At 43.1% G+C, this 14,010-nt stretch overlaps 1 protein-coding gene across 1 annotated transcript in view; it reads left to right on the top strand.

The window, feature by feature from the left end:
• The first annotated feature begins 1,224 nt into the window (after positions 1–1,224).
• ZWINT (ZW10 interacting kinetochore protein) overlaps positions 1,225–14,010 on the top strand; it is a 101,845-nt gene continuing 89,059 nt past the window's right edge. The window contains exons 1-2 of the mRNA XM_033923588.1: positions 1,225–1,734; positions 3,713–3,812. Coding sequence (XP_033779479.1) covers positions 1,676–1,734; positions 3,713–3,812 — 159 coding nt within the window. The 5' untranslated portion in view covers positions 1,225–1,675. The remainder of the gene's footprint in view (positions 1,735–3,712; positions 3,813–14,010) is intronic.

Genomic DNA, 14,010 nt, shown 5'->3' with positions numbered 1-14,010 from the left:
CAGAAAAAAGAACCACCTTACAGGCTCTACACTCCATGGTGGAATCCCAAAACAATTGCAGCTTGATTGATGCATGACAATTTGTTATTCTTGCTGAAAAACATGTGGAGGAATCCAACTTTACAGACTCTACACACGTTAGTTCCCCTCTTAGTGGAATAGTCCCGGTAATAGGAAAAACAAACACCTTACAGGCTCTACACCCATTGCGGATTTCCTACTAAGGCGAGGTTGCACAGCGGAGCTCATAGAAATATGAAGTATAAATACTGCTGGAAATCAAGAAACTTGAGATGAAATCCATGTCATGACCAATTGAAGTTTTTAGGTGGTTATGGCATAGAAAGAAAAGCAAAATCTTCCATAAGGACTATGGAAGTCATAGGAATCACATGGGAGAGACAGGGGTGGTGGCAAGAAGATGAATGAGAGGAGGATAGTAAGTACGAAGGTAGAAATATGGTAATGAGGAGCAGAACAGCAGATATTGAGCAGAGGGAAGAAATGTGATAATGAGGAGTAGGTGAAAAAAGAAGAAAGATGAGCATGTGAGATGGGAAATGGGAGAGCTAGAGCATGAGAGAGATGAAAAGTAGGTAGGTAGATGAAAAAGGAAAAGAGTGAAATTTGAGTGGATGGAGACGCAGAAAAGAAAAAAAAGTAGGAAGAACTAAAAAGGAAAGATCCTGGCGCCAGTATTCATTTTATAAGCTTTCCCCTGCCCCTTAAGTCCAGACAGGAGAAACAAGACAGGAGAGAGGAAAAAAAGACACGGAGAGCAACCACTGGATAAGTACTGTAATTATTAGAAGACACAGGAAAGTACAAGAAACAAAAGGGGACCAACATGATGGAAAAATAGAAAAAAGTGTTTTATTTTAAATTTATTACCTAGAATATGTTAGCTTTGGGACATGTACAATGGGGGCTGGATCGAGGTGGATACAGCCCTCCTGCAAAGCAAAGGGAGATGGATCCAGGTGGATGCAACCCTCCTGGAAGCAAAGACCTGCTCTATCCTCCTTTGCTTAATACCGCCCCCGCAGGTGAACTATAGGTCGGGGGAGAGGGTTAGGACAAGGCAAAGAGCCAGACATAACAAGTCTGCATGGGGGCGTGCACCATACCAAAACCAAGCAGTGGCTGCCAAAGGAAAATTACACTCTAGTCTTAAGAGGATCCTGAGAATTATGCTTTTACCCAGGATTCTCTGTGTCCAAAGGGGCGCACCAGCTGCCTAGCTCAGTTACCCACTGCTGAACCTGATCCTCACACACACCTCTGTGAGACAGCAACTGCCCTTTCTACGAACCTCACAATCTAGGCAACCGCCGAACCAACCAACCAGAGACTAACAATTGTCACAAGTGGAGAAAGGAGGGGAAAAAAAGGGGTGTTTTTGAATGCACAGCACGTCAATACAACAAAGCTAATCTACAGCTGCTGACGTCAAGAGAGGAAGCGACAAAGAGGACGCACGCATGACCATCCAATCGAAGAAAAGCAGAAGCGTTCTATCGCTAGACGTTTTCTAGCTCCCACCCCAGCCTAAAGACTTGTTGCCTGGGAAACGAGTTGCCGCCGCCTATTTATTTATTTTACACTTCCTATCCCGTAGCGTGTAATTGGAAGAGGCGCGAGTGACGAAGGAGGTGTCAGGTGATCTTTAATTTGAATGGAGGCGCGAGACGTTGTGTCTGTGATAATGGCGGATGTGGAGGAAACTGCTCGCCGGTGAGTAACAGTACCTAGGCCTGCTATACATGTTTCTAAGGGGCTGATGCAGTAAAATGGATTTAGCTTTTGTGAAGGGTTAGCATGTCCTTTGTGCACAATTCAATGGTTGAGTGATATAGAAAGGGAGTGACAAAACAAGGAGAGAAGGGTGGTCCCAACCTAAACTGCAGTAAAAAACCAACCAGTTTTGTTTTGTTTGCTATAGAAAGGGAGTGCTCAGAAAGGCTGATCAAAAAAGACTTCTAATATGAAATAATAATGGAAAAAATTATATCGTATGCAGTAAGTAATAAGCATGGAAATTACTAGTATGTTTTTTAAAAAACCAAAACACAAAAACCTGTGGTAGTAACCCATTGCAAAATGTCTCCGTTCCTGAAAGGTGGTTGTATTACTTACAGACAAGAAATGAGACAAAGCTGCTGGCAAAAAACACGGTCTAGTAGTCCCCAACCCAGCCTATGGATCCCTCCCATCAAATCCTTGCTAGTCTAATGGTCTCTTTTTCTCCAATCTGATAGATAGGGTAGCAGTAAATGAAATTTATTTCAAAGGAATAAAAAATATCAGTGAAGGATATGTCCTGGGGCCAATTCTGTTCAATATCACTGTTGAATGATATTGCTAAGGGAAAGTTTGCCTTTTCGTGGATGATAGAAAGATCTGCAACATAATGAACACCAAGAGGGAGTTGTAATCTCCAAAAAAAATCAGAGGCTGACAGTTATTCTTTTTTATGTTTAAATTGTTTTTATTAATTTTTGAAAGAAATTCCATACAACTCAAGAACAGGAACATCAGCATGATAACAAAAACTACTACATCCCTCCCCATTATTATTTTTATGTGTAATCAATTTTTATTTTCAATAATAATAAACCAACAAATTACAATCAACTATGGACTGACAACAAGAGAAACCAAGATACAAAACAAACATCCCCAGTCCCCCGGCTCCCCCACCTCTCCCCAGATCCATACCCGTTTTTCTTTTTAAATATGAAGCCATGTAGAGTGATATATTTTGAGATACAGAAATCCCTGTAGTTTTCAATTTCTGCAAGCTATCCATGCAGAAGTCTTTTGGATTTGCTCTGCATCTTATTATTTTTTTGCTTAAAGTTAGTCTTTTTGTAGGCTTGAGTGTTTTGAGACCCTTTGCGGAGGTCCATTGTCAGAGGAAAGGACGCAGTCCTGCGAAGTTGGACTGCTGCTTCACTGAGAAGCTTCAGTGGATCTGTGGAGCCAGCCTGCTGTGTGCCACCCTTTCTGGACTTGGGGGTCTATTCCCCTGGAAGCTCGTTTGCCTGCTGACCTTGTTAAGGGTTTAAGCACAGGATGTATGTGTCCTGAGAAAAACTCCTGGTTTCAGTGTGCAGGCTGTGTTTCCTGCCCCTGGTCACATGGAGAGGATCCTTGGGGGTGGGGGTTACAGTTGGTGTCCGTCTGACTGGCAGTCCGAAGAACAGATGCTACACAGGTTGAGGATTAGGAAAGGAGGGAAAGAGATGCTGCTGGTGGGTGAGGGAAGAGAAACAAACTGCAATCCAACTGTACAACTGCATCTCGCTTTTGCGGTGTACAGTTGGATTGCATTGAATGCTTTAATACAGGCACTTTGCTTATTACCAATTTATATTGCAGTTTGTTTTAACCCTTACAACTAATGGACCCCTGAAGAAGGCGTGTTCTCTGAAACACGGACCGTGTCCTCTCCCAGGGTTTGTAAAAAAAGGGTGACAATAGTTACCGCATTTTATATTTGGTTTAATAAACACAGCCTGCATCTTGTCTGCAGTTTTCTTTTTTGTTTTTTGCTTGCTGTTCTTGAATTGCAGACACCATTGGATTTCCTTGTTGTTTCCCTTTCATTTTCTGCCACATCAGTAGCTCTGATGCATTCCCATCAGAATTCTGTTATGGAAGATGCAGCTTTTAAAATCTATTTTCTGTTTATGTCCCATGTTTCACACAGGCTTCTGACTAAACTTGATACTACTTCGTGGTTTCAGCAGAGTTTAAAAGATGACAGTGACATGGAACCGCCAGCAAAGATATCAGTGGAATATTGTGTGGTATGTATGAATGCTTAACCTTTTCCTGTCATAATAAATTTTACGTTACGCTGGTTCCAATCATAATTATTTTAGCAAAGTTTTGTATTATTCACCGTTATCATTTATGGCTATTGTAAACATAATGTAAATAAGTCAGAAGTCTGTAAATTCAAATATTTTGTGTTCCTGGCTCTTTATTAGTCCATACAGACTGTTTATCCATTGTCTATGTCATTTTTGGAATGTCCCGTCATCTGGGACACACAATAGGAAAAGGTTAATGAATCTCCAAAAGTATTTAAAACCATTTAATCCCTTTGCAAACTCTTAACTGTTTTGCGACACAGTTTCTTCTATTCCATCACTGACGTTATTTTTTATTCTTTTCAACTCAACAGAAGTTGGAAAAAAATCCTACAAAAAGGGATCCTTCTATTATCCCAGGACAAGCAGGCAGCATATTCCCACACAAGGGTGACGTCACTGACGGAGCCCTGCAGCGGACAGCCTCGAAAGCAAACTTGCTTGAAGATCTCGATCTTTTGAGGACTGCACCGCGCATGCGCGCGTGCCTTCCCGCCCGAACTAGGAGGTGCATCTCCTGAGAGGATCCTCAGTTCGTTTAATTCCGCGGAGACAAGAAGACATGTTTTTCTACATCTCTGCAGCAATTTAGCCTTCTCTTCACCGCAGCTGTTTCTTTTTTTTCAGTAAAGTTCGGTCGCTGTGCTCTCCTATTTTATTTCTCCTTTTTCAAAAAAAAAAAATAATAATTTTAAGTGATTGTTTCTTTTATTTCTTGTCCGGCCGGTGAGCCTTGGGCCTAGGCCCAATTGCTCCTTCCGTTCGACACGGACTTTATTTTTTCTATGTCCCGGCCTCTCACCGGGTTTAAACGTTGTCGTCAGTGCAATCATGTGATTTCGGTCACCGATCCCCACTGCCGTTGTCTACAGTGCCTGGGTCCAACCCATTCCCCAGAAGATTGTCATCGTTGTTTCACTCTCACTCCACGGGCTTTTCGAGGCAGGTGCGCCCAATTTTTTCAACTTTTCGGAGACATGGAGCAACCTTCGGATTCAACTTCGACCTCGGCGGCTGCCTCGGTCTCGAAGGCTTCGACTCCAACAACATCGACGACCACGGTCTCGAAGGCTTTGACCCAAGTTCCGGCTGGAGCTTCGGTCTCGAAGGCCTCAACCTTGCCTGCTTCGGTTCCCTCGAAGACGGTGCCATCAGTGAAGTCTTCCATGGGGGGGTAAGTCTCCGGGTTCTCTTTCAGGTACCGTACCCAAGAAGCCACCAGAGTCCTCTGCACGCCCATCTTCCAAGCGTACCTCCAAGATAAGGGAATACTCACCTTCGAGGTAACCCTCTTCGGAGCGTACTGCTGCACCTACGAGATCAGAACCTTCTGTCTCAGTGCCGATGCTGGAGGACATGCTAAAATCTATACTGACCACTCAGATTTCCTCCTTAGTGGCTCAATTGGTCCCGTCCTCGACCTTGCCTCGGATGGATCAGCCTGTCACCCAACCAGAACTTCCAGTATCTCGAGGCCGATCCCGGACCCCGAAGAGAATACCTTCATCTGATTCTTCTCCGGAATCACCTCCTCCGAAGCACCGGTCGAAGCATTCGAGACATATTGCTTCCAAGCTTCGGAGGGAGTCTTCGGCTTTGGATACCGAGACTTCTCTGCCTCATTCTTCGAAGTCAAAGCACGGATCCCGACACCAGCGAGCATCGACTCGAAGTCCTTCTCGACCGAAGACTCCACCGTCGAAACCAGCTCGTCGAGACACTTCACCTCAGACCTCGACTCATTCGGTACCACGTACACCTGGTACTTCTCCATCCAGGAGCCTTAAGAGAAAACATTCTCTTACTCCACCTCACAGTGCAGCTTCTTCTGTGACTCTACGTCTGGACTCAGAACCACTGTCACCTTATTCCAGAGAGACTTCTCCTTCATACTCAGCACTTCCTAAATCTTGCAGTGTGTCTCCTGAGGAAGGGTCTGATTCCAAATCCATTTCATTTGCCAAATTTATCTTTGATATGGGACAAGCTCTCAAACTAGATCTTCATTCTGATTCTAAATATACTCCTGAATATTTAGCAGATATGGAGCTTCCTCATCCACCTAAAGAGTCACTACGTTTACCAATGACTCCTGTTCTTAAACAAACCTTTGTTCGTAACATGGAGACTCCTTATTCCATCACTGCCATTCCATCTAAATTGGAATCCCGTTATCGAACAGTTCCATGTAAAGGTTATGAAAAGTCTCAACTATCTCATCAATCCCTGGAAGTGGAATCATCTTTGAAGAAAGCACATCCTTCTAAAATCTACGCTTCAGTTCCTCCAGGCAGAGAAGGTCGTACCATGGATAAGTTTGGTCGCCGTTTATACCAGAACTCTATGATGGAAAATAGAGTTCTTAATTATAGCTACATTTTTACTTCTTACTTCAACCATTTTCTGAAGATATTACCATCTTTTTACCCGGATATCTCCACAACTCGTCTTTCGGAATTCAAACTCATCCTCAAGACTCTTTCTCAATTACGACTCTTCATGATACAAGCCTCATATGACGCATTTGAACTCTCGTCTCGAGTGTCTGCCTTTGCTGTAGCCATGCGTCGTTTAGCATGGTTACGCATTGTTGACATGGATCCCAATCTTCAAGATCGATTGGCAAATCTACCTTGTCAGGGAAACAAATTATTCGATGACTCTATTGAAGCAGCTACCAAGCGTCTCTCAGAACATGAACGCTCTTTTGCTTCCCTCATTCGACCAAAACCTAAACCTACACTGACTAGAGGTTTCAAACAGACTCCACGTCGTTATCCTCAGAAAACGACTCCTGCTTTTTCCAGGCCTCCTCCTCGTCGTCCTCCTCAACAACAGCGCCAGCAAAAGTCTCAGACTCCTGCTGCCACCAAACCTGCTCAGTCTTTTTGACAGTCTCAGCCTTAGCATTCCAATTTCTCTGTTTCCAAATTCTCCCCTCCCCACAGGGGGTCGTCTTTCCACTTTTTATCACCAGTGGGAGCTCATTACATCAGATATCTGGGTGCTTACCATCCTACGAGAGGGATACTCTCTTCGGTTGCTTCAGATGCCTCCAGATCGCCATCCAAGAGAGTGTCCTTCCAATCAGTCGCACCTTCCCCTTCTTCTTCAAGAAGCTCGGGCTCTGCTTCACCTGCGAGTTGTGGAGGAAGTTCCTCTTCCCCAAAGGAACTTGGGATTCTACTCCCGTTATTTTCTAGTTCCCAAAAAGACGGGGGATTTGCGACCGATCCTGGATCTCAGAGCTCTCAACAAATTTCTAGTCAAAGAGAAATTTTGAATGCTCACTCTGCCGACTTTATATTCCTTAATGGATCATGGGGATTGGATGTATTCCCTCGATCTCAAAGAGGCGTATACTCATATCCCTATTCATCCAGCATTTCGCAAGTACCTCAGATTTCAAGTAGGAAGCCTTCATCTGCAGTACCGAGTTCTCCCCTTCGGGTTGGCTTCTTCTCCCAGAGTTTTCACAAAATGTCTGGTGGTGGTGGCTGCAGCTCTTCGCAACCAGGGTCTCCAAGTATTTCCATACCTCGACGACTGGCTCATCAAAGCTCCCTCTTTTTCAGGGGTTATTGCAGCGACCCAACAGACTATTCTTTTTCTTCAAAGTTTGGGATTTCACATAAACTTTCCCAAATCTCAGTTGACTCCCTCTCAGTCTCTCCAGTTCATAGGAGCGACTCTGGACACTATCAATCTGAGAGCCTTCCTTCCAAAACCACGTCAGGCCGCACTTCTTCAGATTTCTCAACAAGTCTTCAACCTTCCATCCGTTCCAGCACGACAGATGATGGTTCTGCTCGGTCACATGGCTTCTACAGTTCATGTGATTCCTTTTGCCAGACTTCACCTTCGTATTCCTCAATGGACACTGGCATCCCAATGGCAGCAATCCGTGGATCCACCTTCTCGACTGATTTCCATAACTCCTTCATTACGGAAGTCTCTCCGTTGGTGGATGCTCTCTTTGAATCTTTCAAGAGGCTTGCTGTTCCACCCTCTTCCTCATCAGAAAGTCCTCACAACCGACTCGTCAACGTATGCATGGGGAGCTCATGTGGACGGTCTCCGCACTCAGGGTCTATGGACTCAGGCAGACCGTCGGTGTCATATCAATCTGTTGGAACTCAGAGCGATATTCTATGCTCTCAAAGCTTTTCAAATCTCCTTCACGACATGGTGATTCTTGTACGTACGGACAACCAGGTAGCCATGTACTATGTCAACAAACAAGGAGGGACGGGATCTCATTCCCTCTGTCAAGAAGCTCTGAAATTGTGGCATTGGGCAATTCTTCACAACCTCTACTACCTCAGAACTGTTTACATTTAGGGTCAACACAATTATTTGGCGGACAAATTGAGTCGTCTTCTACAACCTCACGAATGGACGCTCAATTCTCCTACTCTTCACCAAATCTTTGCTCGTTGGGGAACTCCGCAGATAGATCTGTTTGCATCACCTCTCAACTTCAAGCTGCCTCAATTTTGCTCCCGCATTTACGCCCCACAACGTCTCGAAGCGGATGCGTTTCTACTGGATTGGAGGAATCAGTTCCTTTATGCCTTCCTCCGTTTCCTCTGATTCTCAGGACTCTTGTCAAACTGAAGTCAGAACATGCCACCATGATTCTGATAGCTCCTCGGTGGCCCAGGCAACCGTAGTTCTCCCTTCTACTTTAACTCAGCACCAGGGAGCCTCTACTTCTGCCAATATTTCCTTCTCTACTCACGCAGAGTCAAGGATCCTTGCTTCATCCCAATCTGCAGTCTCTACACTTAACAGCTTGGTACCTTTCTGCATAACAGACTTTCCTCAATTTTCTCAGTCTGTTCAAGATATATTACTTGCTTCTAGAAAGCCATCAACTAGACAATGTTATGGCCAGAAGTGGACTAGATTTTCTACTTGGTGTTCTACACGTCACTTGCAACCTATATCGTCCTCCTTAGCATCAGTTCTGGACTACTTACTTCATTTGTCACAATCTGGACTTCAAACTACATCTATTCGAGACCATCTTAGTGCTATAGCTGCTTTTCATCAGCCTCTGGATGGAAAACCTCTTTCTGCACATCCTATGGTTTCTCGCTTTATGAAAGTTTCAAGTTTATTGGTTTTTTATACCCCGATCATAAAACAAATATCTGACCGGTTAACAATAAAATTTAAATAGGAAAGAAAGAAATATTTAATGGTGTTTTAGAAAGATTAGTGGGAAAAATAGAAACATATAAAACGTATGGACAGACCTGACAGTGAGGGTGAGTGGGGAGGTAGGGAAAAAGTTACATAATCTTAGGAGAAGTGAGATAGAGGGAAGGGATATAACACAAGGGGCGGGGGTGCCTGGTAAGAGAGATATGCGCTGAAGAAAAAAATTAGATTGAAAAAGAGATCAACGATTAAGATTAAGATTTGGCATAGGCATCTTTAAATAGATAAGTTTTAAGATTAGTCTTAAATTTTGGTAATTGGATTTCATCCCGAAGAAATTGGGGTAGAGAGTTCCATAATGTGGGGGCAGTTATAGCAAAGTTAATATTCCTAGTGTAGAAAGATTCTTTTAGAGAAGGAATGAAAAGAAGTTTTTGATCAGATGATCTTAAGGAACGAGAAGAACTTTGGGGGATTAATATATCTAGAAATAGGGGTAAGTGGGAATGTTTAATTTTGAAAGTAAGCAATATGATTTTATAAATTATCCGGTGAGTGACTGGGAGCCAATGAGCCTCTTTAAAAAGAGGAGTGACGTGTTCGAACTTACCGATTCTGTAAATGAGTTTGATAGCGGTATTTTGAATGAGTTGCAGCCGTCGAAGTTCTTTTTGGGGGAGTCCGTTTAGAAGAGAATTACAATAGTCTAAATGTGAAATGACTAGGGAATGAATTAAAATGTTAATCGAGTCAGTAGTTAAAATAGATCTGAGGGAACGAATGATACGTAGTTTGAAGAAACAAGTTTTTACAACGGAACTAATGTGGTCGTGAAATGTAAGTTCACTATCTAGGATGACGCCTAATAATTTTATTTTAGTCTCCATACGTAATGGTGTGGATTTGATGTAAATTGTTCCTGGTATTATTTCAGATTTTTTGACGGGGAGAAGAAGACCGCAAGATTTGTCAGCATTGAGTGAGAGTTTGTTAGAGAAGAGCCAATCACTTAAGATAACCAGTTTGGTATTTAGATCTGTGATATCTAAAAGGTTTGAGGTGTTAATCGGGTAAAGCAACTGTATATCGTCAGCGTAGGCGAAAATAGAGAAACCTAGTGATTGTGCGAGAGAAAGAAGAGGGGATAGAAAGATATTGAATAATAGTGGAGATAAGATGGAGCCCTGAGGGACTCCGAAATTTTGAATTACTGAAGAAGAGATTTGATTTTTTGCATGAACTTTGGAGTTATGCTGATGAAAATAAGATATGAACCAGTTGAGAGCGTGACCTGTGATGTTACAATCTGTCAGTCTAGATAGTAATAGAGAATGGTCGATGGTATCGAATGCCGCGGATAAGTCGAGAGAAATTAGTATGACCGATTTTAGGTGATCGTGAAAGTAATGTATAGTTGAGATGAGGCCTAGTAATGATAGTTCGGTAGAATGTGAAGTGCGAAAGCCTGTCTGATACGGATGGAGGGCATGTGTTTGATCAAAATAATCGGATAATTGGGTATGAACGATTTTTTCGGTAACTTTAGAAATTAGAGACAGATTTGCGATTGGACGATAGTTATTAGGTAAAGAGGGATCGGTGTTATATTGTTTGAGTTTAGGGAAAACTAATGCGGTTTTCCATGATGTTGGAACTTGACATTCGGTAAAAGATTTAGAGATCATCTCCCTTATATAAGGTCCGAAGAAAGAGAAAAATTTTTTAAGTAATTGAGGTGTAAAGGTTTCGATAATATTGTTGGGAGAATTTATTGATTGTAGAATGGTGAATAATTGGGAAATCGAAGGTACTTTAAATTGAGAAAAAGAACTGAGGGTTAAGAAGGTTGAATCGTTGTTGGTGGACGGAGAAAAAGGGGGGACAGATGGTCCAAGGTGAGTTCTAATATTGATCACTTTATTGTTGAAAAATTGGGAAAGTTCGTCTGCGGATGGGGATGCTGTAGTTGAAGGAGGAAATTTCTTTTTTGAATATTTTGAAAGAGATTGAGCTATGCTAAATAAAGTAGATGAATTACTAGTTTTTGAGATAAGTTTTGAATAATATTCCTTTTTTGTCTGTTGAATGGTCTTTTTGTAATGGGAAGCTTTTTCTTTGTAGAAGAGTAGGTGAGTATTTTTGGATGTTTTACGCCATTTACTTTCGGCCGAACGAACCTGTCGACGGAGGAGAATCAGATTATCATTAAACCAAGGTTGATGTTTTTTTGGCGAAGGATTAATGGTAGATTTATTTTGTATTTTAGAATTAGGAGCTAGTGAATCTAGGAGAGAAGTCGTAGCGGTTTCCCAATTAGCTGATTGTTCTGTTATAGATAAAGAGGAGAAGTCTTTGAGATTCAGCTCAAAAGAGGATTGGATAGCAGGAAGAGAAATGTTACTTAGATTGCGAGTGAAAAAAGAGTTATTTGGTTGTTTTGTAGCATGTGAATAACTTGGAAAATTTGATTGCCAAATGATTAAAGAATGATCTGACCAGGGTACAGGAATGAATTCGATATTGTGGAAAAGAGAGGTCATAGTGATTGGGCATAGGATCATGTCCAATGTATTTCCTGCAGAGTGAGTGGGCATGTGGATGAGAGGAGATAGTGATAGATCAGAAATCAGAGTTAGAAGTTCAAAAGTATGGCAGTGATTAGGGGAATTAAAATGGATGTTAAAGTCTCCAAGAATTATTGATTCGGGGTAGGCGATATTGAATTCTGTTTGAGTAGCGATAAGAGTTGAGAGAGATAATTTAGTTATTGGCGGGGGTAAATAGATGAGAAGAAAGTTAAGAGAGGTGGAAAGTTTAATTGAAAATTGAAGAGATTCGGTAGGTATATGAGAAAAAAGATTGGAAGTATTTACCTGAAGAGAGATTGAAGTGTGGTGGATGATTGCCAGTCCACCACCTTTTTTATTTGGGCGTGGTTGGAAAAATGCTTTGTAGTTAGGTGGGCAAGCCTGAGTGATGTATGCGTCATCTCCCTGGGTTAACCATATTTCTGTAAGACAGAGTAATTGAAGGTTGTGTTGAATGATAGTATCGTGAATTAAATGATGTTTATTTTTTAAAGAGCGAACATTTATTAAACCAGAATTAAATGTATGGGGGTGTTTGGAAAGGGTTTTGGAAGGAGGATGAAGTGGGATGGAAATGTATTGTCTGGGGACTTCTAAATCTCCATCCACCGCTTAAACCACCTCCAGTGGTTTGGGATCTCAATGTTGTTTTAGCTCACCTTATGAAACCTCCTTTTGAACCGCTTGGCAAAGCTCACCTCAAGTATCTCACTTGGAAAGCTGTGTTCTTGATTGCCCTCACATCTGCTCGATGAGTCAGTGAGTTACAAGCTTTGGTTGCAGATCCACCTTTCACAGTTTTTCATCATGACAAGGTGGTACTCCGTACTCATCCTAAATTCTTACCTAAAGTTGTTTCAGAATTTCACATCAATCAGTCTATTGTTCTACCTGTATTTTTTCCAAAGCCTCATTCTCATCCTGAAGAAGTGGCCCTTCATACCTTGGATTGTAAACGTGCCTTGGCTTTCTATCTCCAACGCACTCAACTGCACAGAACATCTCCTCAACTTTCCATCTCATTTAATCCGAACAGGTTGGGACGTCCTATATCAAAACACACAATCTCCAACTGGATGGCTGCTTTCATTTCTTTCTGCTATGCTCAGGCTGGTCTTCCTCTGCAAGGTCGAGTGACGGGCCATAAAGTTAGAGCTATGGCGGCATCTGTAGCTTTCCTCCGATCAACTCCTATTGAGGAAATCTGCAAGGCTGCCACTTGGTCCTCGGTTCATACTTTCACCTCGCATTATTATCTGGATACTTTATCCAGGAGGGATGGCCACTTTGGCCAATCTGTTTTGCAAAATCTTTTTTTGTAAATTGCCAACTTCCCTCCATCCCTTTTTACTTAGCTTGGAGGTCACCCATGTGTGGGAATATGCTGCCTGCTTGTCCTGGGATAAAGCACAGTTACTTACCGTAACAGTTGTTATCCAGGGACAGCAGGCAGATGTTCCCACAACCCTCCCACCTCCCCTGGTTGGCTTCTTGGCTAGGTATCTGAACTGAGCATCCTCTCAGGAGATGCGCCCCCTAGTTTGGGCGGGAAGGCACGCGCGCATGCGCGCTCGAGATCTTCAAGCAAGTTTGCTTTCGAGGCTGTCCGCTGCGGGGCTCCGTCGGTGACGTCACCCTTGTGTGGGAATATCTGCCTGCTGTCCCTGGATAACAACTGTTACGGTAAGTAACTGTGCTTTTCTCCCTCTTGCCAAGATTCTCGGCGAGAGGGAGAATTAGAAGGCCTTGAGCATGCGCAGATGTATGCTCAAGGCCCGGCAGAGGCAGGAAGATCTTCTAGCGGCACCGGCACGTCCTGTGGGTTGTGTGCCGGTGCCAGACGGGGGAGGGGGGTAAGTTCAAGTTGTTCGGGCAGGGGGTGCCGGTTTGCGCAGAGGGGGGTGCTGGTTCACGCGGGGAGGGGGCCTTTGCGAGCGGGGGGGAGCAGCGCCGCTGACCTTGGAGGGGGGGGAACGTATCAAAGCGAGTTTTCCATTATTTCCAATGGTGAAACTCGCTTTGATATACCAGTATTTTGGTTTACGAGCATGCTTCTGGAACGAATTATGCTCATAAACCAAGGTTCCACTGTATTTGAGTTTCTGCCAGGTACTGTGACCTGGATTGGCAGCTGCTAGATGGACCATTGGTCTGCCCCAGTTTTGCTGTTACATTCTTATGATGGGAATTTGTAAGGGATAAGTAGTATGTATGGTAGTTTAGTTGGGCTGGGCGTATTAAGGTGTAAAATGATAATACAAGAAATGGAATGAATAATCTGAAATAGAGAGTTGCACGGGGACAGAAATCCCACCCGTCCCCGTCAGGATCCTCTCCGTCCCCACCCATCCCCACAAGGAATTACCTCCATCCCCGCC

The sequence above is a fragment of the Geotrypetes seraphini genome, chromosome 1 (assembly GCF_902459505.1).
Source record: "Geotrypetes seraphini chromosome 1, aGeoSer1.1, whole genome shotgun sequence".
NCBI lineage: Eukaryota > Metazoa > Chordata > Amphibia > Gymnophiona > Dermophiidae > Geotrypetes > Geotrypetes seraphini.
Note: the sequence above shows the minus strand (reverse complement) of the source record. Positions and strands in the feature narration are given on the sequence as shown.